General features: G+C 33.8%; 1 protein-coding gene across 3 annotated transcripts in view; it reads right to left on the reverse strand.

The window, feature by feature from the left end:
* Window positions 1–26156, reverse strand: part of LRP1B (LDL receptor related protein 1B) — a 1862224-nt gene that overhangs the window by 157414 nt on the left and 1678654 nt on the right. For all 3 annotated transcript variants that reach the window (XM_053214983.1, XM_053214982.1, XM_053214984.1), the window contains exon 67: window positions 4157–4273. In XM_053214983.1, the coding sequence (XP_053070958.1) occupies window positions 4157–4273 (117 nt within the window). The remainder of the gene's footprint in view (window positions 1–4156; window positions 4274–26156) is intronic.

Here is a 26156-nt window from a genome sequence, read left to right on the forward strand (position 1 = left end):
CATAAGTCTCATTTAAACATTAACCAGGTTTTCCATAAGTCTCACTTAAACATGCCAAATCAACAACAAAGAAGCCTTCACAGGATATTTTGGAAGGCTGATCTGGATTCTATAATGAAAATAAAAAATAGGGGCATTATATAGATAAGTCATTTCCTTCGATACTAAAGGAAGAAAAGCATATAGCTTCAAAACTCAAAAGAACTTTGGAAGCTATCTTGCACAAAATGGAAAAAAAAAACTAAGTTTAGAAAATAAAAGTGAGTTTCAGAGCTACAGAGTTAGTGGCAGAGCAGAAAGGCTTCCAGACTCCAATTTCTCTGTTGAGTATATTATCATAAACCCTTGGTGATAAGTTCAAAAGTTATATAAATGTGGGTGTAAGCATCTGAGGAGAATTTTTAGAATACAATTAGTATAACTGACATGCTATACAAATAATCTTCTGATATAAATTCAGTGTGAAAGTACTAGAAATTCAAATAAGGCAGACACAGCTTGTCTCTACGAAAACTGTAATCTGGCTGATCAAGTTATTTAGTGCTTTTATATCTATTCGATTGTTAGCTACTTCTTAATAATGAAAAGATATGAAATAACTTATTTTGCACATCAGTTACTTAGCAGGTGTACATGCCGCATACATTACATTTATTGCTGGTAAGATAGCATAGGTGCGGAGACTTGTCAGATATTTTCAAACCTTTGATACAGATGACAAAGTAACTCCAGTGACAATAAAATTTTCTTGTTTCTAAGAGCATAAATCATTGTTGGAGCAAAGTGTCCCTGCTGAACACTTTACAAGGGAAATGATCAGCAGATGATGAAGAAAATGACAATGGACTAATTATGCTATATAAATATAAAAAAGGAGAAAGCATATTAGATTGAAAACATAGCTGGTAGTTAATTGCTTCACTATGATGTAAACTCTTCCCATATCTATGCCTGGAGTGTTTACCACACAATTTAAAAAGTAAACTCATTATATCAGATTCATAAACACAAAAATCCAAAAGCGATTTTAAAAATACACTGCTAATATTATAAATGTGTCAGGCCCTGTGCTAAACCCTGAGAAATAGCTCTACTCCCTACCCTGTCTGCAGACATTTAAATAGGAACTCAGATAAATGTGATAAGGGAATGAGTGGATCAATGGAATGCACTTGAGTGTTGGTTGATAGAATGTGGTCACATAAAAAAAAAAAAATGCTACTGTTGTTTTTAACACTAAGGCTAATTTACTATCTCTGCTATATTCCACTACTTAATAATTGCTAACAATAATTGCTCGAATATGAATCAAAATGCATACAATTGACTAATGATATTTAGACAATATGGTAACATTATACTGTTATCTTTTGGGGTATACTGTTATCATTTATATATATTTAAATTAAATATATATGTGTTGGGGGCGCCTGGGTGGCTCAGTTGGTTAAATGTTTGACTTTGGCTCAGGTCACAATCTCACCATTTGTGAATTCGAGCCCCACGTCGGGCTCTGTGCAGACAGCTCAGAGGTTGGAGCTGGTTTCAGATTCTGTGTCTCCCTCTCTCTCTCTCTGTCCCTCCCCTGCTTGCATTCTCTCTCTCTCAAAAATAAATAAACATAAAGATATTCATATATATATATACATACATATATAATGTGATATATATAGAGTCCTGATTATAATATATAAATAATAATTTATGTGCATATATAATAACGTTTTATTGTAATTATATACTTCTAAAATTATAATAATTAAATAAAATTATAAAACTTTCAATAGATAGTTAAAAAAATGGGAAATATCTCGATAACATTTTACACAGGAGCAGTAATTGTTCTACTGCTGACCTATATATGACCAACCTCTTGGTGCTTTATGTAGTTATGTTGTATTCTTTTCTCTCTTTTCATAGGCTCCACTTCTGCCCATGTAGAACTGTTGACATTTTCAATGTTTAAACTTTCTCATTTCTTCAGGTCTATTCAGATGGTACTGTCAAACACCACTCAATTATCTTGATCCCTTGAGCCTTCCTCTCACACATTCTTACACGTTTAATATGTTATCAGTTCTGATAGTGGTTCTGTGTATCCCCTCTATCCTTCCATGTCACAACTATAATATGCTTCATTCTTGTTCAGTGTCCTCTCGCCTCTGCAAATTCATCAACATTGTTATCTTAGGCCACATGCCCAGAGTGAATGGGGACTAAAAGTGGACCACCCATAATGGGGTATTTTATACTGCAATGCTTGATATTGCAGGCACTCTCTTGCTTTTCCTAAGGGTTCTGTGGCGATGGCTACAGTGATTTCTCACTGTTTGCCCAGAGACAAGTGAGAAGCTGTGTTCTTTCTCCTTGAGTTCTTGCAAAATCATACCCAACCACTTTGGAAACCCCAGCAGACTCAGAAACAGGTTATCTCCACCCTTCATTCCTCCTCTCATTCTTCTCCAGTTATAGCCGTAGTTTAACTTCTATATAATTTCAACCACTCCTTGAATAAAGGGTTTTCAAAGATGTAAGTTTCTAATGTGGCCTTCTCACTTACCCTCTCTTTCAGTCACTGTGCTATTCTTCTCAGGCATCTTATGGACAATTAACACTAAATGTATCCCAAACTAAGCTAAGTAGTTATATGTATATTTAAGCTCTAGAATGGAAGTGAATTAAATAGAGAGTGTATATGTAATTGCTTCTTTTTTGCATTTACTCTTCTATTCCTGCCATTCTTACCTCATTAGGTTTTTATTTTAATCACTGGAAAGAATCTGAAAATCTGCTATATAAAGTTTTTTCAGAGTTACTGATTAAAAGAATCTAGAACACTCTAAGTAAGATCAGTTGAGAGACACATATATGATGGAGTAATAAAAATTCCCATAATCAGAGTATTCCATAATCATAACGATCCAGAGATTTCACAGTTAATGGACCTGATCCTCAAACACGAGTCAGATTAAAGTTCAAAAGTTATTTTTAAAAAGTTGATATTTTGCAAACTGAATATCCAAGTGGTTTATGAAGGCTATGACTCTACTAATTATATATATTTATATAACCTCTTCCTATGCTTTAATGTAACAGTTTCTATTTCATCTCCTGTATCTTGGGAAATGATTGTTCTTAGTCTAATGTATAAGATTAAACACTATTGGGGGCACCAGGGTGGCTCACTTGGTTAAGCATCCAACTCTTGGTTTCAGCTCAGGTCATGATCTCACAGTTCATGGGATCGAGCCCCTCATTGAGCTCTACACTGACTGCATAAAGCATGCTTGGGATTTTCTCTCTCTCCCTCTCTCTGCCTCTGCCTCTTCCCTCTCTATATCCCTCCCCCCCCACAACATTCCCTAGATAAATAAATAAATAAATAAGAGTAGACACTTGTTTTCACCAAATCCTTTTTGGAAGTAGCAGAATATTTAATAAATGGAATTTGATTATTATCTTATTTTAAGCATGATTATATTGCTTTTTTTTGTTTAAATGCTGGTAAGAAATATATTCAGAAATTAATGTTAGAATATAAACATGCTGTCACAATTTTACATACTGCCACACTTTTTAGAAAATAAAATTGTTGGACAATTATTGTCTTTTAAATTTATTACATAAAAATGCAGGAGGCAGATGATGATAATAGTGTTATTCCATTTTCAGAGAAAAGCATCCTGAATACATATGGTGTTCTCTACTCCAGAGAGAATAAATGATATTTTGCTGAAAGATACTCTTGGGTAAATTTGTAGTGTAAAAGGATTTGACACTGAAATGAAATGAATACCATCCGTTAAAGAATGATATGTTTTGTACTGTCTCCACATCATTCAGCTCTTTGTATGAACTTGCATCAATGGCTTACTGTGTTGCATACTAATGGGTTGCACTAAACCTCATGACACTTTCATACCAATTCTGATAACTACAAGAAAATAACTTCCAGTATGAACATTTCAATAATTCCACCATTTGAGATTCAGGTCAATTTAGTCCGAATATTCTTGTCCAAATGTGAATATATTTATAAAAATGTGAGCTGCGGGACAGATAGGTTCAAATTCATACCTTAACTGAACTAAACACTGCTCTCCTGCTTATTGAATACGCTTCATGCTCACAGTGTTCTCAAGCAACAGCTACTTACTACAGTTTTCTTCATCTGAATTATCACTGCAGTCATTTTGGCTATCACACCGCCAGTGATCTGGAATACAGTTGTTGTTTTTACACTGGAATTCATGAGGTCCACAAGTCTTTTTGTCTGTAATAGAAAGAATCAGAGTTTGCATCACTGACTTACATGAAGATATCCCTCACAATATCCTTACTGCCATGCCAAATTCAGGGCGTATGACATTTCCTCAGACCTTAATTCAGTTACTAACTGAGAAGCATCTCTAGGAAAAACTGAAGTTAAGTGCTAAATAAAATTCATCCTATTGTCTTGTTTTATGTTATCAGTCATGCTTTCATCACTAGCCAATTATAAAGCAATTGATTGGCCCACCCAAACAAAGTCAACACAAATCAATCAAAAAAATCAAAACTATTAAGAACTACCATTCTCTTTAGGATACTCCCTCCCTAAGCCACCTTCTATTTCTTGCATAAGACAGCAAAAATAAATGGTTATTAGTCAGACTCTGAGGTTGTCATCTTGTCTTCCTCCCTAAGAATTTCTTACTCATAATCAACCTATCAACTGATCTAAACTCATAGATTATAATAGAACCTGTAGTGTACAGACCTTGAAAATTAATGAGGTATCATGTCATTTGATTTCTAAACAATCCCACTGAGTACAAGGCCAGGTATTAACTAGCCTTTCACTTTACAAATGACAAAACAGAGACTTAGAGTCTAGAAGCCTGATGAAGTTTTACTACCATTAAATGGCACAGTCAATGTGTGTGTGTGTGTGTGTGTGTGTGTGTGTGTGTGTGTGTTTACTCCTGCTTCAGTGCTCTTTACGAGAAACCTGTGTCCAGAATTGAGCCAGAATCAGAATGCATGCAATAAGAATATATCTAAATCTTAGGTCATATATTCTTAAATTTTCACAAGAGTAATAGCTAACTGTATACAGTCTAAAGCAGTGCTGCTGAAACTTTAATGCACACACATATAAATTACTTCGGAATTTTGCTAAAATGGAGATTGTGATTATGTAGATCTGGATTTCTAAGAAGCTCTCTAGTGATAACACTGTCCTTGGTCTATGAAACACCCTGATTACCAAGGGTCTGAAAGCTAAAGATGGAAGGAATTCAATAATACAACAATAATAAAATTGTAAATGCTCATGTGTAAATTAGGACACATTCCCTATCTTGACTCCTTACTCTCAGGTGTATTAGAGATGGACAGTGAGTTTAACAACTCAGACTAATAACATAGATTAACTAAAGGAGAAGATAAGCAATTTGGTGGTGTTTGCTTTAAAATATGTCTTGTAAAATTCAAACAAAATTATGAAAGCAAAAGTGATTTAGATATAATTGGAAAATTAAATAATGAACATCTATTAAGGATCCAACCTACCTCTTGACTAAGCATTTTCCTAAAACATGATCATATTCAGCCTTCATAACATCCCTAAGAAGTATTATTATATGCACTTAAAATAATGAGAAAAATAAGTTTCAAGGAGTTTAAGCAATTTCTCCAATATTACAAAGATATTAAATGACAATGGAAAAATTTATATCCAGATCTCACTACAGAAAAATATACATTTATGTAGAAATTCTCATGATAGACTTCAAATTTTTCAAACTTTTCAAAATTTTCTACAGATAGATAGTCCTTATATATAAATACATATAACGAGCCTGTAATTCCCTTCCTCCTTCCCTCCCTTTCTTCCTCCAGCCTACCTGCCTGTTAATGATTAGTCAGTACCTAACTTGTGTCACTGTGTTGAGTGCTGTGTTTTGTGGTATATCCTTTTCACTTGTGTTACACGTTAAATTAGAGTTTAAAATTGGCTTAAAATCTATAAGTTGCCTTTTAGTATTGTTGATTGTTTCCTTTGCTGTGCAGGGGCTTTTTATCTTGATGAAGTCCCAATAGTTCATTTCTACCTTTATTTCCCTTGACTTTGGAGGCAGATGGAACTAGAGGGTATTATGCTAAATGAAATAAGTCAGTCAGAGAAAGACAGATATCATGTTTTCACTCATATGTGGAATTTGAGAAACTTAACAAAAGACCATGGGGGAAAGGAGGAGAAAAAATAGTTTCAAACAGAGAGGGAGGCAAACCATAAGAGACTCTTAGTACAGAGAACAATTGAAGGTTGATGTGGGGGGAGGGGAAAAAGGGTGATGGGCACTGAGGAGGGCACTTGTTGGGATGATCACTGGGTGTTGTATGTGAGTGATGAACCATGGGAATCTACTTCCAAAACCAAGAGCACTATATACACTGTATGTTAGCTGACTTGACAATAAATTATATTTAAAAAATAAAATTAAGTAAATAAGAGAAAAAAATAATAAAATTGGCTTAAAATATGCAGAAGTCTAACACAGATTTTTCACATGTCACTCAGTCAAGAAATGTGTTAGGATGATTGGAATTTCAATAATGACCACTCAAAATAGGGGTTCAGTACTGAACTATGTATATGCTTGTTTCATTTTAGCAATTAAAACAAAGTTTTCTGAAGCCACTACTCTATGCTTATCTAAGATTAGGTTTATTAATTCCTCTCTATATGTTGTTTGCATTATTTTAAAATATTGTTTTAAAATTTTAGAATATAAGAAAGTAAGAAAGATCAGACTGGATCAAACAAATAGACTATGTGACCTAGAATTACAACATTGGCCCCAAGCAATTCCCCATGGCTATGCAAGGTTCACATTTGATACTGAGTATCAATACAATAAGTGTTTTGGAGTTTGTTTGTTTTTTTCCTCCTAAATCCCATTTGTACATTTGTTTTCTATGTTTAAATATTTGTATCATATTTTGTGTTTGAAAGAGATCTGCACTTACTTTATTTCTTAACAAAAACAAGTTACAGTTGATTGCTAAGATTTCAGTTAGGGCATACAGAAACAGTAACACTGAAAGGTTAATTGCCTTATGCAAGGCTATTCAAACGTTATGTTTCCAAATTATTATGTATTCCATATGCATTCCAAATGACACTGCCTATAAAAGTAAGAAATACAAACTATACAGACCATATAGACTTTGTTCTTCATTTAAAGTCTCCCTTGAGGAGATTAAATATAAATATATTTATATTATATATAATATATAAATATAATATAAATATATTTTAATAGGAAAATGTATTAGCAAGGTAAAATAGCAGTTATCAAATTAGCTACACATTAATATCACCTGGGGAATTAAAAAAAATTCCTTTGCCCAGTCAATATCCCACATCAATAAAATCTGGGTAGATCCCAGACATCAGTATTTTTATTAAAGCTAGCCAGCTGATTCCAATGACTAGGCAAGATTGAAAATCTGGCCCAAAAATCTAACTGTAGAATAGAACATATAGAATTCCACATTATAATACTTTAGAGTAATTAATATAAAATGATCACACTATATAAAAGTTTTTGTTTATTCAAATTATTAAATAGCATTGGAACAATGTACTTTTTTTTTATAAGAATGGAGAAAAGAAATGGAGGATTTGAAAACTTTTTTGGTTTTTTTTTTTTTATTTACTATGTTCCCACATGAATTACAGATACTACTACACATTTGATCCTCCTGGAGGGACTACCAAAATGTAAAACTATGTAGTATCTACTGCAATCCTATTGCCACTTACATATGCATGGGCTATTTCTGAAAATAATAGTAATAATATCTTTGTGAGCAAGAACTGGAGAAGAGGGCTGGGATACAGGAGTGGAAGAGAAATTTAGTTTTCTCATTATACCAAAAGAAATCCAAAGGAATGTAAAAACTACTGAAAGTAATATGTGAATTTAGAAAGGATATAAATACAATGACTATATATATATATATATATATATATATATATATATATATATATACATATATATATATATATATATTTGGTTATATTTCTCTATGTTAGCAATAACCAAAAATGAAACTAAAAAAAGAAAACTTTTACAAGGGCATCAATAAAATAATGAATATCTAGGAATAAAACTAGTGAAATTTGTATAATACCTTCATACTGAAAACTGTAAAACACTACTGAGAAAAAATGAATTCACACCTAAGAAAATGCAACAATATATCATGTTCATGGATTAGAAAACTCAAATTGTTAAAATTTTCTTGAAATTAGTATAAAGATTTAATGGAACCCCCATCAAAATTCCAGCAAGTTATATTTGAAGAAACTGATTATCCTAAAATATACTGAAATCTAAAGGATCTAGAATAATCAATCAATAATGAAAAAGAAGAAAAAAATTGTGGAGAATTTACAGTACCTGATCTCAAAGATTGCTATAAAGCTATGATAATTGAGAAAATGTAGTGTTAAACAAAATGAAACCAGAAATATAAACAAATATATATGGTCAACTCATTTTCAACAAAGGCACAAAATCAATTTAATGAGCTAAAGAAAGTCCTTTTTAGCAAATATTGCTGAAACAATGGCTATCCATAAGGAAAACATAAATCTCAACCTAATATTTCATACAAAAAATTAATTTGAGATGGGGTTCAGTCATTTAAACATACAACTCTTGATTTCGGCTCAGGTAATGATCTCATGGTTCATGGTTCATGGGTTGAGTCTCTCATTGGGCTCCATGCTGACAGCACAGAACCTGCTTGGTTTTCTCTCTCTCTCTCTCTCTCTCTCTCTCTCTCTCTCTTCTCTCTGTCTGCCCTTCCTTCCCTCAAAAATGGATAAACTTAAAAAATCTGAGATGGTGATAAACATAATGAATATGGAAAAATATTTTAATAATCTTGGAGTAGGCAAATATTTCTTGGACAGAGCACAAATAGCATTAATAATTAATACAAAATTAGTAAATTGGGCTTCAACAAAATTAAAATGTTTTATTCTTTAAAAAGTATCATTAAGAAAATGAATCGGCAAGCAACATATTAAGAAACATCTGCACCATATATATCTGGGAAATTACTTAGATCCAGAATATATAAAATTTTCTATATATCTTACACATTAGCAGACAAAAGACTTGAAAAGATACTTTATAAAATAAAAATATATTTGAATGGCAAATAAAGGTTCTTAAAACCATTGATCATGAAGGTGATCCAAATTCAAACCACAATGAGATACCACTATACACCTAACGAAATTGCTCAAATCAAAGAAGCCACACTAAATTTTCATGACACTATAGAGAACTTGAAACTGTCTATTCTAGTTCTTAAAAGGGCAAACATGTATTTACCCTATAACTCAGCCATTTTATATCTAAGTGTTCATGGAAAATGAAAACAAATGTTAACAAAATAAATTTGTACAAGAATGGTTATAGCAGCCTTATTTATAAGAATCAACTTCTAAAATAACCCAAGTGAGAATATATCCATTCAAGTGAAAACTACTTAGGTATAAAAAAATAATGAATTACTAAGACATAACTAAGAAATCTTTTTAAAACGTCATGCAAATGAAAAATTCACAAGCAAAAGTGTAAATAGTATATGCACCTATTTATAACACACCCAAATACAAGTAAAAATAATCTGTGGTGATAGAGAGGAGTTAGTGGTCGTAGAGAGAAATGCGAGGGGAGTTGGCTAAAAGGTGAGCAAGAGTACTTTCTAGGGGAATTTAATGTAACAAACATGCTGCATAAAATTGCCAAAACTCATCAAACTGAACATTTCAGATCTGAGCACTTTATTTTATTTTAATTAAAAATGACTTTATTATTAGAATTGCTAGGCATTTGAAAAGTCCAAATGATTATAGTATGGTAAAGAATTATTTTACTCCCTGAATGCTCAGGTGTATTCAGAACAGAAGGGCAGTCTGAAAGATAATTCTTGTTTAAAACAAAACAAAACAAAAAAACAAAACAAAACAAAACACTACTTATTTGGGGCATCGAGATTTAAATGTTCCATACTAATTATAGGCAGTAGTATGTGTATATGTGTACGTCTGTATTTATATCACATACATGTATCTCCAGAGATTTCTTTATTTGGCATTTGAGGCTATCATGCCCTCATTCTGTCCTGTGCTAGATATTTGTAGTATCAGTTTGCAATTATCTGTCTTCATTTTTCGGGTGATTTCAGTCCTAATGAGAGTACTGGATTTCCTTAAAGTGCACTTTGTTATCATCTGATATCTTTCTGACCCAAAGATACAGTTAGTTTTGCCCACCCTTAAAAAGCATACCTTTTGAAAATTTTAGATGGCATTCAAAAAATACAAATGACCTAGTATTTTATTATAGATCCCAACTATAGTATACATAATTGAGAATATAGAATATAAACGACTGTGTCTAAAATTTCATCCTTTTTGGAGGTGCCAAAGGTTTTATTTTAATCCCAGAGTTAAATAATGCTTCAGCCTACTTGTATCACTTTTTTTTTCCTCTTGAGAACATCCCCAAAAAATGTATCCCACTAAAATGTTTCCAGTAATATTCAGTAGTGATAATATGTTATATGTTGGCCTTTCATATATAACACATTTCATTTTTTCTGGTTAGCTCTGCAGCAGAGAACAAAATAACACATTATATTATTGGGGAAAATGTTAAGATCCTCAGTGAATATGTGACATGATGCCTATCGCATGTATATATTATATATTAAATATCCTAAAAAATAGTATTTTAATGAAGCAATAGATATCTAGAAAATTGAAATTGTACACTGTTACACTAGTAATGTTGTATTATTGCTTTAGAAAATAAAATATCACTTGTAAATTTGTCATGTGTTTTATTCAACTGCTGATTAGGAAAAAAATGGCTTGGGAAAATTTATATCTTGAGGTATAGAATTTGAAAATATAATACATAAATTAATTTTAGAGAAAATTTAGTAAGAAGATTTTAGCTTGTGATTTAAGAAATGCTGGCAATTCATCTCTACAAAAACAAAACAAAACAAAACAAAAAACAAAAAACAAAAACCAGGGATGTGGGGGGCTTGTTGTCCTTGCTAATGTTTTTTGTTCGTAATCACCCCTTTCCATCGTCTAGTTTAGGAAACATGATTACAAACAGATAACTAACATGCAACAACTTTTGTTACCAAAAAGAACAACAAAAAAACAAAAACTCCAGTAAATATAGTCATAGAAACACTGAAGCAAAAGAACTGTGAGAACAGTAAACTGTAACCTCAGTCATGGTAGCTGCTTGTTTCTTTTATTCCAGATTATAACGTCATAGAGTCAGAAGTATGACACCAGAATTGGAGTACCTTCTCTTGTAGAAATCCTTGTTCTCCATTGGGGGCAGGATGACGATCTGTTAGCTATCAGAGCATAACTTCTTTATGTCATTCTTTCCATTTTTTTTAAATCAGCTTTGTATAATTCTGATCTCCCAGTCTAAATTCTCCTTAATGTTTCTGTTAGTATCATATGGAAATGAATCACCTATAAATGCTGCTTTACAAAAGTTCTAAACCTCCTTGACATTATGAGTTCCTCAACAGTGATAAGGGAACATATTCTTTTCCTTATTTTCTATAGCAGGTAGCATCTACTGACACATACTTTTTGGTGACATGAATATAGTAAATATTAGATATATACCATTATTAGTGGCTGAGTTTTTTTGGTCTTTTTGAAATTACTGTTCCTGCCTCTTCTGTCACAGGAGAGGACCACATGACCCAGAAAGGCATCTTCCCCTGGACCACAATTAGTTTACAATGGTCATGTTATTCATGTTTAATGTTTATTTATTTTTGAGTGAGTGAGTGAGTGAGAGAGAGAGAGAGAGAGAGAGGAAGAGAGAGAGAAAGAGAGGGAAGGACAGAGAGGGAGGACACAGTATCTGAAGCAGGCTCCAGGCTCTGAGCTGTCAGCACAGAGCCCAACGCCAGGCTGGGATTTACAAACATTGAGATCATGACCTGAGCCGAAGTCAGTTAACCAACTAAGCCACCCAGGCACCACCCGTGTTTAAAAAAAGAAAAAAAGAAAGAAAGAAAGAAAAAGAAAGAAAATATTTCACAGTTTATACCTGATAGATGATTTTTCATCTTTAGTATTAAATGTAAGGAGGAGAGCAGTGCAAGGATAATAAGTGGCTAGACAATATCCTCAGGAACACAGATTTTTATCAATCTATTCTTAACTAATGGCTAGCTATCGCCTTGCAGGTCTGAAATAGAAAGACCAAGAAAGCAAAAGAAGAAGCCCTTCTATTTTGAGAAAACAAAAACAAAAACAAAAACAAAAAAGAACCTAACGTGGTCTTTCTGGAAGTCTCATATAACACCTCTACTTAAATTTCAATAGTCTGAACTTAGTCACATGATGAAAGCTCCCTATAAAGGGAGATGGGAAATGTGATGACTTATTCTGAATAGCAATGCGTCAACCTGAGATTTAGGGGTTCTGTTTCTAAGAGGTAAATAAAAACTGGTTATAGGGGTAGCCAATTTAGGAGTCTCCGTTAAAAAACCTAACAAAGCCAATTAAAGCCACTGGAGGTAATTTCCATGGTTACTGAAAGAGGGACTATTTCTTTCCTTTTGAGATTGTAAGTATTATTCCTTAAATTTCCATGGATCATTTTATTTCACTGTTTATTTTTATTTATTTTTGTTTGTTTCAAGTTTTTATTTAAATTCTAGTTAGTTAACATAGTGTACTATTGGTTTCAGGAGCAGAATTTAGTGTTTCATCACTTACATATAATACCCAGTGCTCATCCTAACAAGTGCCCTCCTTAATCTCCATCACCTATTTAGCCCATCCTCCTATTCACCTTCCCTCCTGCAACCCTCAGTTTGTTCTCTATAGTTAAGAGTCTCTTGGGGTGCCTGGGTGGCTCAGTCAGTTAAGTGCCTGACTCTTGATTTCGGCCTGAGTCATGATCTCATGGTTCATAGGGTTGAGCCTTGCATCAGACTCTGTGCTGACAGCATGGAGCTTGCCTGAGATTCTCTCTCTCTGCCCCTCCCTACTCTCTTTCCCTGTCTCTCAAAATAAATAAACATTAAAAAAAAAAAAGAGCCTCTTATGGTTTGCTTTTTTTTTTTTTTTTGCCATGGGTCATTTTAAAAACCACAATAAAAACAACATTCTCAGAAGGCACCAATAAAGTATGAAGCAACTTAGAAGTGGAGAAAAGATGATAGTGCTCTTTGTAAATACCTGTATCAAAATTGTTCCTGAGGTTAACTCCATCTACTCCCTGGAATCAAGGCAGAAATTTTCTTTTGCCACTGGTTTGCATTGGACGAGAGTCCTGCCTAAGGCAAACATTATACTATTTTATTGCTTAAAAATATTAGGGACTCCTTGGAGGCGCTTGGGTGACTCAGTTGGTTAAGTGTCTGAATTCAGCTCAAGTCATGATCTCATAGTTCATGAGTTCAAGTCCTGCGTCGGGCTCTGTGCTGATAGCAACGGAGCCTGGAACCCACTTAAGTTCTGTGTGTGTCTCTCTCTCTCAAAAATAAAAAAAAAAATATTAGGGACTCTTCATGTTAATGTTCTTATCTGTGTGTGCTGACTTACATCATTCCCAGGCTATTTCATTGGTTTATAATTACCTGGGAAATGCGATCTGTTCCCATAAGAAGCCTCAGAATTAGTCTTTATTTAAAAGTAATTTGCAAATCCAGGCTTCCATGAAGATGGGAGACGGTACAAACACTACAAAGTGAGGGTTGCATTTTTTGAGCATATTCTCTACGGGACATATGCTATTACAGCCTCTAAGCCGCAGCTTGCTTTGCATTGTGCAGTGTTTGGTGGATCTGAGAATTAATTTCATGTTACTTCTCATCAATCAGGGTAATATTCCTCCACAAACACTTACATGCGCAGCCTGTTCTTCTAGGGGAAGTGGAAAGAATATGTGGATGCACCAGCAGCTCAGACTTAACAATGCCAGCTGCAGCTTGTTCCAGGGGGATCCTACTAGTTCTGCTTCACTTTTGAATTTTTATTTATTCTTTCAACTTTTATATTATTCTTCTAGGTAGAGAAGAGAAAGGCTGATAAAGTAAAACAAACTGCCGATGACATATTTTCTTTATAAAGAGGTGAATCTATTATAAGCTAGCTCTCTGGAAGCTCCAATAATGACATTTCTAAAGTTATATGTCAATGCAATGTAATTTTCAGTGTAAAGTTTTGTGAATTCACATTATGCAGTTTTAGAAAGTGTCATATTACATCCTGTAATGCCATCTATTACACTTGACAAGAATTTATGATTTTTTTTTCTTATTTAGAAATTTGTATTGTGACTTTATGGTTGTGAACTGGGGGGAGACAGCTTTATTCCATCTTTGCCAACATACTGCACATCACCTGCCAAACCCCTTCTGTCCCATTTATCATTCTCTTCTCAACAGCCTGTTGTCTTGACAGCTTGCATGGTAATATTGTATAAACAAATTTGCGTTTGTGAACCAGAGAGGAAGAGGAACCCAAACCTCTAAAATACGAAGGTACAGGTAGGGCAATGTGCTTCAGAGTCATTCTTGAATCCCCATTACAGATTCTGATAGTCATGTTGTAGCAATTCCACTTATGTTTCCTCACCCAGCTTACAAAATCAAAAAAGCCTTTTCCTATCTTTTTTCTAAGTATTGATTCTATGTTTTACTTTAAAAGCAATTCAGGGCAACTAAAAAGGGAGTCTACCAAAATATTTGTAAATATACAGTTGATTATATTCCTGTAGTTGGCCTAACCCTGTTAAATCAGAGTCATCAGACAATTGCTCAAATCACTTTACATTTTTGGATGAATAATATCAAACTCTGATTTGGGGGGCGATAGTGAGGCATAGTGAAAAGAACCCGAGCACTAAAGTCAGAATTTGATTTAAATCCTAATTCTGTCTCCTACTCATGTACAATTTAAAGTAATTATTATTTTTTTTAATTTTTTACTACTCATGTACAATTTAAAGTTATTATTTTTTTAAATTTTTTTATTGCTTATTTTTGAGAAAGAGAAAGAACGATCAGGGGATGAGGAGAGAGAGGGAGACACAGAATCCGAAGCAGGATCCAGGCTCTGAGCTGTCAGCACAGAGCCCAAAGTGGGGCTCGAACCCATGAACCATGAGATCATGACCTGAGCCAAAGTCGATGCTTAACCGACTGAGCCACCCAGGTGCCCCTAAACTAATTATGTGTCTTCTTTGTGCTTCAGTTTCCCAAAGGCTAAGAATTAAAATGAAATACATAGTACGGAACACCTGGCTTAATAAATAGTAAGTAGTGATAATTAAGCAGTAGTAGTAATTATTCAGTAACTAGTTACTTAAATAACAATAATAGTAAATAAATAGAAAAAAATAGTAAAAATTAGCAAATAGTAAATAAAAACTTAGAAGATGTGGATTTCAATACCAACTTTATCTTCAACAAGTTATGTGAATTTAGGAGGAAGAAAGTGATATTTATTTTTTTTAATTATTTTTAATGTTAAATTTATTTTTGAGAGAGAGAGAGAGAGAGAGAGAGAGAGACAGAATGTGAGTAGGGGAGGAGCAGAGAGAGACACACAGAATCTGAAGAAGGCTCCAGGCTCCAAGCTGTCAACACAGAGCCCAACATGGGGCTTGAACTCACAAACTGCAAGATCATGACCTGAGCTGAAGACGGACACCTAACCAACTGAGCCACCCAGGTGTCCAGAAAAGTGATATTTATTTAAAAGACTGCTATATTGCAGGCACTGCTTTAGGTATTTACATTTATAATCTTATTATTTTAAGTGAATAATATTAAATGATTTTACTATAACATTGTGAGGAATCTTGTTTATTTATGTATGTATGTATGTATGTATTTATTATTTATTTACAGATTTATTTATTTTTGAGAGAGAGAGTGTGCAAGTGGGGAAGGGACAGAGAGAGGGCAGGACAGAAGATCCAAAGTGGGCTCTACACTGACAGCAGCGAGCCTGATGCTGAGTTCGAACTCACCAACTATGAGTTCATGACCTGAGCCAAAGTCAAATGCTCAACCCACTGAGCACCCAGGGGCCCCACATCCTACTTATTTTATACACAAAGATCAAGTATTGGTAACTTGCTCAAGGTCACATGTAAGTATTAATCATATAAGACCCTCAAATTTTGTGGGGAATCACATTCCTAATCTTAAAATTTGAAAGGTTACAAGACGCCTGGAGTCTTTTAATCAAATGTGTACTTTAATTTTACTATCTGCATATATGTTTAATTATCATATCTATAAAACATTTTTGCTTGTAATATTCTTCCTAGAAAATAGTATTTTTTTAATTATATAAGTGACACATACAGTACTCTTTATGGAAGTGTGAAACTATGTAATACAGGAAAGTAGAAACAACTCACAGCCACATATCATAACCTTCATTATGTTTCTCTAAGAAAATAAATAAATTACATATTGTGCAGTATATATTTTACTAAGAATTGCATACAAATAATTTCCCTAAGTCATTAAAAATTCTTACAAATGCCATTTCTTTGGCTGTATAATATTTATCTTGTGGATGTGCCTTAGTTTAGCTAGAGTTCTCTAGAGTTTGGTATTTAAGGTCTTGATATATTTTTTTTTCCAATTTGAATAAGGAAGATAATGTTCACAATAAAAATTCTTTCTTCTACAGTTAAGTATATGCATATATCTTTCAATAGAGTCTTCTTCAGTGACATTCACCTCATTTCATATTTCATAGTCTTTATGTCTTATCTTGTCCTTGGCATACATTCTCAGGTTCCTCGTACAGGCACTAACATTCTTAGATCGAATGTGCCACATTTGTTAGTTACTTAACAAAGTGAAAGATTCTTTCTGCTTGATATTCTTGAAAGTATTTCTCACATAAGGTGTATTTATAAATTTATCATTCACACTTAGAGTTTTTGTGATTATATCAATCAGTAATTATGAACATAAAGAACCAGACTACTTTTTAATGTAAAATAGTTACCAAACCTTTCTTTGGGATTATAAAACTCAGGTGGGAGGTGAAGAAAGAGGGCAATTGACAGAAAATTTCATTTACTTACAAACATACAATTATATATATATTAAATAAATGTCTGCGGTGGGGTGAGAGATATTCATCTCCTAAAACCAAGTAAAAAATGATATATGCACGTGTGCACACACACACACGCACACATAACCCTTCAATCAGTATGTAGATACCAGTTATAAATGCATACAAAGGATACTGCTAATTATCTCTAAGACTATATATACAACATGTGCATGCACACAAGTGCCACACCTAGAAAAGAGAGAGAGTATAAGTGAATGCTAGCTGTAGGGCAGATCCCCCTAAGCATCAGGATTTATGTATAGTTACGTTTGTCATTGAATATTAAACTGTGTGTCCATTTGAAATCTTGTAGGAATTGGTACCAAAACTGACGAAAATTTTTCCTATATTCTTATTATTTTGTTCCTAGGCTAATCTCTGAAAAAAATATTTCTAACTACTAATTATAATGAATGGAGTATCTTTGTTGTAGTATTGTGTATGGGGGAACATTAGGAGCAGAGTAAGCTTTTTTAATATTCTGCTTTATTTTTCAGACAGAGAGAGACAGAGCATGGGTGGAGGAGAAGCAAAGAGAGAGGGAGACACAGAATCTGAAGCAGGATCCAAGCTCTGAGATGTCAGCATAGAACCTGATGCAGGGCTTGAACTCACGGGCTGTGAGGTTAAGGCCTGAGCCAAAGTCAGACACTTAACCAACTGAGCCACCCAGGTGCCCCAGAGATAGCTTTTTAAAAAGAAATTTCTTTGGTTTTGAGCAACTGCTCTAAATCATTTATCTAACCAATATGCTTTGTAAAGTGCATAATGAACTCAGCCAAGAATGTCAGAGTCAAAAATGTGTTAATAAAATTGAGTAACAAACCATTCAAATACTATTTTTCTTCTTTTTAATACTCCTATTTAGAGGTTTAGATTTGATCTAAAATTTAGTGTCTTAATACTTTGAAAAGTTAAGGTCAAGATACATCCATGTATGTAAATATATGCGAATATATGTATGTATATATACATACATGTGTATGTATATATGCATACATTTTTTTATATGCACAAACACACATCACTTCATCACTTAGTATGCACTCAGGTTTTTTTTTAGGATTTTGATCTCATTATAATATATTCATTTTTGTGTATAAATTCATGGAGAATTGCACTAAAATGGAAATATTTTTAATTTTCTAGTACTGTTAGTTTTTTTAGTATGGTTAGTATTAAGTAGTATAATTTTTTCTCTTAGACCTCTTTTTACACTGAATCATTTTAAATTCTATTCAAAAACAGGTAAAGCATTTAATTATTCCTTTGTTTTTCATCATAGATTAAGAAAAATATTAAGTTTACATCTAGGATAGTTTTATTTACTCCACCATACCCCAAATACCTTAGAGAAGCCATAGTTTATATGGTTTACAATAATCAGGAGAAATAATGCTTCCAGTATGAAGGAAAAGGTAGATGAAGAAAAAGCATGTTTTAGCAACACCACTGTCTGATGGCCGATCTCACTTTCTGCTAACCTACTTAGTCTCTATTGTCAAATCGTCTCTTATTTTCATGTGCAAAATCATTTCAAAAGAGCAGATTTTAGAAAGTCAGGATGATAACATAGGCTTTATTTTTTAGGACCAAATGACCATCTATAAAAAAAATACTGAAAGAGACTAATAAGAAGAGGAAACAGTTGTGCTAGATGATGGTGATCAATACTTGTTGAGCCTTAGACTATGATCTAATTATGTATATACATGGTAATATGGCCTCTTGTCCTTCACATACTTGTCTTCAAGATTCCCTTTTATCAATGTATTTTCTTTCAAATGATTTTAATGCATATTTAAATCTGGTATCAACTGAATACAAGGGATTTATTACAAATTGAGAAACAACACACTGTGCCGTTCAGGGTCCCTTAATTATAGTGATGTCCTTAGATTCTTGAACCCCTAAGTGATGAAGTCTTTTCTGGTTTATGGATTTGAACTGTATGACATCAGGGCCCTTCTACATCCTTGGTATCCACCATGTCTAAGCCGATGACTTCTAAATATAAGTACTTGTGACTCTGCCTGACTCCACTCTGGAAATGCTTTTCAGGGCAATAATGTCCCTCTCTTCCTAAAGAGAGACATTAACAAATGACTGCTATTAGCTGGTGAATAAATATCCCAACTCTCCCCTTTGTTGGGGGGTTACTCTAAGTATTCTATACTACCTCATAGAATTTCCTGGTATAATGGATCCCATTCCTGCAGTAACCTGCTCAATAATGTACTTCTATTTTTCCTCCCTACCTTGGTAACTTCCCTACCCACCTACTAGTGGTTTCTGGAATCCTCTCCCAAATAAACCACTTGTAATCAAATATTTATGGGTGCTGTTTCTAATTCTTGGAAAATCTAACTTAAGAAAGCATTTATGTAGTCATTTACTCAACAAACATGCATTAATGCCTGTCATGTTCTGAGTTATAGGGTTTATACGAATAAATGGAAAAGACATAAATCCCTTTCCTCATTGAGTTCATGTGCTAATGGCCGACTGGGGATTCAGGACATATAATAAAAGAATATAAAAATACTTTATTGGAGAGTAAGAAGTGCTATAGTGAGAAATAAGGAAGGGAAGGAAATAGAGAACATGTGTGAAGGAGGAATTTCAAATAAGAGTGTTAATGCTGTATTAAGAGAGTGACCATGAAGACTAACAAAAAGAAAATGACTGAGTCATGTCATTATCTGGGAGAAAGAGCATTCCAGGAAGAAACATGCTTGGAGAAATAAGCAGGCCTGAAGTATCCAAGGGACTTCAGGGAGATGGGATAGCTGAAGTGGAGCAAGAAGGTCATGAGTGGTAAGACAGCTCAGGAAGACTATCCATTGTTGAGTAAGGGCACTGACATCAGGCACAAGGCTTTCTGTGGTAACTCTTGCTATTTCTTCTCCTTGAAAAAGGGCACATGGATTTTTTAAAGCTTATTTATTTTGCACGTGTATGAGAGAGAGAGAGAGAGAGAGAGAGAGAGAGAGAGAGAGAGAGAGAATATGCAGGGAAGGGGTAGAGAGAAAGGGAGAGAGAGGATCCCAAGCAGGCTCTGCACTGTCAGTGCAAAGCCCAACACAGGGCTCAATCCCAGGAATCATGAGATCATGACCTAAAGCTGAAATCAAGAGACAGATGCTTAACCAACTGAGCCACCCAGGCATCCCGAGATGACACAGATTTGACCTCTTTTTTTTCCTGACAAAGAATTCCACATAATTTTTTAGATCTATGACAAAATAAAGTGAAGATTTGAAGGACTGCTAGATGACTGCAGTAACACATTAACCCAGATCTTAGAACTGCCATGATGAATTCTTTATCCTGTATACATTCTGGATAATTTACCTTTTTTTGCAGCTTCGGTGCTTATTCTTACCTATAAAGCTAGAAGAGTGGCATATATACTGATAAACTCAACAGTAGGTAGTAACAAGTAACTTATCTTTGAAAGATTATTGAGAATCTTATACAAAATAAAATGTGTCTGGTAATAAGATATATTGATTACAGGTCAATAATTTGATTTCTTGACTAGGTTCATTGACTAGAAGTAACAAATAGGTCTATCATTTCAACTAGGATTGCACTTTATTTTTTAAAACATGAATACTTTTTATTTCATTATAATTGGTACAGTAAAAATTGTGTATGTGAAGAGATTTTTAAGTAAATATTATGGGCCATCTTTTAAAATTTGTATTAGTATTTTCAGATTCCAAGTTGATTTTTATGTCTTGGTTTGAAGACACTCATAACAGCTTATACTTATTGAGTGTTTTCTCTGTGTTAGGTTTAAGGTTAAGCCTGATTCATGGAAACCTCCTACCAACTCAACAAGAAAAGTATATTGAATAGCTGAGAATACTACAACTAAGGTTATAATACATTACTTGTCTCAAAGCCCACAGCTCTTAAACTCTGGGCCCAGGACTTGAATCCATATCATCTGACCCAATAACTACACTATAAACTATTCTGCAAGTGGAACACAAGTAATTCCCACAAACAAAGTTCTTCATTGCTTCTTCCTTTTGCCATTTTACACTAAGATTTCAGTTCTATGGACTCTAAGAGCTGACTAAAATTGAATACATGTCAAAAGCCGTGTCAAAGGTAATTCAAGAAAAATATAGTTGCCTTCACCATTAAACCCTAAATACACAGTAGTTCTACATGAGAGGGTAAAATGTATATTCATACAGTGATTATAAATTTATACTCAGAGATAAATATGGACATTACAAAGCCTTCAATAACAAGATTTATTATTCATGCACTTTGTGTTGTTATTGTTGTTTCCTATAATATGGCATACTTTACACTTAGAGGGAAACAAGGTAGCTCATTTAAAAAAAAAAAAGGCAGTCTCACTCTCTCTCAATACAGAACATGCCCCTTACTTGACTTACAGTTCAACTAGGTGCTACATATCAATAAATGATCACATTAGCCTTTATCTTATCATTTCCTCATTGGCTGCCTAGTCAGCAAGGTATTGATTTTTTTTTTTTTTTTAAGATTCTGCTTACAGTACATGATGGTTTGCTTGGCTTTACTCCCAAATGTCTTTAAAAACCTTAGTAGTGCACTTCCCTGTTAGATGTCTTTATTCACCTTTTAATAAGCCTGCCTTTCCTCCTATAATAATACTGCATCTGCTGTAGAATCATATTTATCAGAGAGACAGCAGGCTATGAAAGAAATTTTAAAAACCAATGCTTGAGCTGAATTTAATTTGAGAATTCAAATAAAGGTGCCAATAAAATTCACATTTTAATACAGCCATTAGACGCATGCAGAAAGCAAAGTATCTCAATGGATAATATAAATCATCATTAAATTTGCATTAATTTAGCTCACTCAAATATTCCTTCAACTTCTAATGTTTCACTATAAACAATGAAAAAAACAGAATTGTCCTTCATATCATAATCTAGTGGGTTTAAGAAAGAAAATAACTGGCACTTTAAAACATATATCCCGTGATCTATCATATCAATAAAATTAATATCCATGGTGAAAGTTGGTTGCAAGTGCTGTTACAAAACCAGGGTGACTCTTCTGACTGGCATCAGCAACTAGGTAAACAGGGAGGAAGGAGGAACCCACTGAACCGGTGACTGGTCTACCTCACTAGCACCATATTTCCCAATTCACTTATCCATGTACCACTTGCACAAATTTGCTATTCGCTAATATCACTTCTACCAGTATTTACTTAGTGTTTTCTTTCAATTGTTTCACTTAAAATTTTTTTTAATCTTTATTTTTGAGAGAAAGAGAGAGACAGAGTGCAGGCTGGGGAGGAACAGAGAGAGGAGGACAGAATCCAAAGCAGGATCCAGGCTCCAAGCTGTCAGCACAGAGCCCGATGTGGGGCTCAAACCCACAAACTGTGAGATAATGACCTGAGCCAAAGCAGATGCTCAACCGACTGAGCCACCCAGGCACCCCAAATTGTTTAACTTTGTAAAATTTAGCTTCACCATGAGCCAAAGATTCTTAATATTATGATCTGATATGCTGGCTTATATATTTTATTTTATTTCATTTATATTTTTTAGAGAGGGAGAGCATGAGAAGGGTAGGGGGCAAAGGAGGAAAGAGAGAGAGAGGAGGGAGGAGCGGGGTGGGAGGCGAGAGAGAGAGGAGAGGAGAGAGGGGGAGGAGAGAGAGAGGTGGGGAGGAGAGAGAGAGAATCTTAAGCAGGCTCAAAGCAAGATCAATGAGGCGCTCAAACCCACGACCCAGGGATCATGACCTGAGCTGAAATCAAATCGGATGCTTAAATGACTGATCCACCCAGACATCACTGGTTTATATATTTTAAATAGAGATTTAAAATACATAATTATTCTGTGTACTATGTAAAATCATTTTTTTGTTTACATGACATATGCTTGCTATACATAGGAATTATTACTTTATGGCAGTTTTTCCCAAATATTTTCAAGAGTGAAATACACATACAAGCACATACTCATATACTCATAGACAAACACATGAATTGGAGACATTCTACTATACACACACACACACACACACACACACACATAGTGGGGTATTACTCAGCCATTGAAAAGAATGAAATCTTGCCATCTGCAACAACATGCAAGGAGCTAGAATGTATTATGCTAAGCAAAGTAAGTCAGTCAGAGAAAGACACATACCATATGATTTCACTCATATGTGGAATTTAAGAAAACAGATGAACACATGGGAAGGGGGAGGAAGAGAAGAGAGGGAAGCAAACCACAAGAGACTCTTAACAATAGAGAACAAACTGAGGGTTGATGGAGGGGGGGTGGGTTGGTGATGGGCTAGATGGGTGATGGCTATTAAAAATGGCACTTGTGATGAGTACTTAGTGTTGTACATAAGTGATGAATCACTGAATTCTACTCCTGAAAGAAATATTGCACTGTATGTTAACTAACTAAAATTTAAATTAAAAAAATCTAATTCAAACTGAAAACACAAAAACAAACAAAAACTTCCAGGACCCTGATATGTCTCTCTTGTATAAGAAATTTAAGAAAATGAAAATAAGTCAAGGAGAGCTCAAAGATGGATGCTTAGCAATGAATGACTATTTTTCACAGAGTTTAAAGAGAACACTGAACATAAGACTTAGAATTTGATCTAGATTTTCTTAAGAAAAAGTGGGAAGAAATAAAAGTGCCCAGGGAAAAAAGAAAACCAAATATTATAGAGAAAAATGGCTGTGACAACAAAATGAATCACACTAACTATGACATATCAGTATAACAATGTGGGAATTCTGTATCTTGAAGCCAAAATCAGCTACATCTTTGAGGAGATGATAAATTTATTTTGAGTAATAGTTTGAAGGTTAATTCTAAACTGCTGAAAAACTTGACCCAAAGAATAATATTTGATGGCAATCTGGATTACTCTGATTGCATGCTAATAATATCCTTGATATAACCTTATTAAACATAGGAAATTACATAAAGATATAAAAATGCATTGTTGACAAACTTGCAGATGACACAAATCTGGGAGAAGTAACTAAAATGTGGCATGATGTAATTATGAGGCAGCTATGCTCAACAATCTGAGGTGAGGGATTGATAAAGAAAGAACTGTAATAGATATAAAAGGAAATAACAAAGTGTATGATATTCAGGAGATTAAATATACCAGCTCTTTCTCACCAAACAGAATTTTTGCTGAGACTTGAGAGAAATTGTTCTGAGGGATTTTTAATAATAATCCCAACATCATTTTTGCACAGATGCAGTAAGTTTTATATAAAATGATATATTTTGTATGATGTTTCTGAAACGAATGGCAAATTACTGAGGCAAAAGTCAAAAGAGACTTTGATATCATTTCTCAAACTGGTCTGTTGACTGTGATTAGACAACACATAATCAAGGTTCTGGCTTTTGGAAAGAATTTGGAGTGTAGTAACAATTCTTCATTGCATATTAAGAATAGATTTAGGTGATATAAACATTCAACTGGACAATGGGTAGGTAAAAAGTCATCAAAATTGTCACCAAAACAGGAGAGATGACCAAATGCATACCAACCATAATTCTGTGCCTTATCTCTCCAATAATGGATAAATAATTCCCTTTTGGTAAATGGGTCATGCATGTGGAACTCAAATGAAGATAGAAAAGATTCCAAATACACTCATCTAGGTAACATGTTTGAGGTAAGAAAACAAAATACCTAGATTTCACACTACATTTACTCAGTGTGATCTTACTGTAATTTGGTAGGGAAGAGGAAGAAATAAAGACGTAATAAGCTTCAAAGAAAAGGTATGAGAAAAGATAAAAAATGGAGAGATAGGAGAAAAAAACAGGAATGGTGATGGTGGAGGAGACGTAAACTAAAGTTAATTTCCTGATAAAAGTAAGGAAAACTTCATCTTACTCTATTCAGAATGAAAATTTCATCTTACTCAAAAGGTTGGTAAAGGAAATTGAGCTTTGTAGGTGTATGAATTAATGATATTTATGAATCACTGTATAAGTATATTTTGTAATACAGTAAAATCTGTTGGGTTGGAAACAAATACACAGAAAGCTGAGATTTTCTTCTTTTCCAATGCAAATTAACAGACTGGCTAAATTAGCAACAGTGATCCAAATTTTCTTCCACCAGAGATTTGAGTAAACTTCCTTTCTTATATTTTGAAAATAATTTAGACTTAATAAAGAAATCAATTTTCTATAAGATTTATATATCTATAGGAGAAAATATTTTATTGAAAACATTATTTTAATTGAAACTACCACTTTGAAACACCCTCAACAGTAAACTGAAACCTTTGTGAACTACATATGCATTCTTGGTATTGTATAATTTTCCTCCTTTTAGGCATTGAAACTAACTCGGATGAAAACTGATGATTATGAAAAAAAGATTTAGATTGCAAATTGTGTAATCAAAATTATACTTCATTGACATTATTATATAGGCTATATTCAGATTCTTTCCATTTGCATATGGTAAAGATCCTATGTAGGAGAAAATAATCTTACAAATAATACTATCCAAGCCAATAAATTTAAGTATAGAAACAGCCTCAGAGAGCTTGTCCAAGTCTTGTCCAACTCACGGTGTCTTGTCTAAGTCACAGTGCTGGTAGATGACAAAACTATGGGAAGGCACAGGCTCCCTGACACTTGGAGTTGGAATAATGTAGAGATATGCTCCCTGTGGCCAGACACCCTAATACTCAAATACATACTTACCAACTTATTACCTTGGGCATTGACCTTACCTTTATGACTCTGTTTCCACATCTATTAAATGGGAACAATGATAATAATAACAACCATAATAATAATAATATCAATGCTACCTAATATAAAGGTTTTTCTGAGAATTACAAGAAAGTGACTGACACATCTTCACATCTTAGGGCCTCAGTTAAATTTAATGA

The sequence above is a fragment of the Acinonyx jubatus genome, chromosome C1, assembly GCF_027475565.1.
Source record: "Acinonyx jubatus isolate Ajub_Pintada_27869175 chromosome C1, VMU_Ajub_asm_v1.0, whole genome shotgun sequence".
NCBI lineage: Eukaryota > Metazoa > Chordata > Mammalia > Carnivora > Felidae > Acinonyx > Acinonyx jubatus.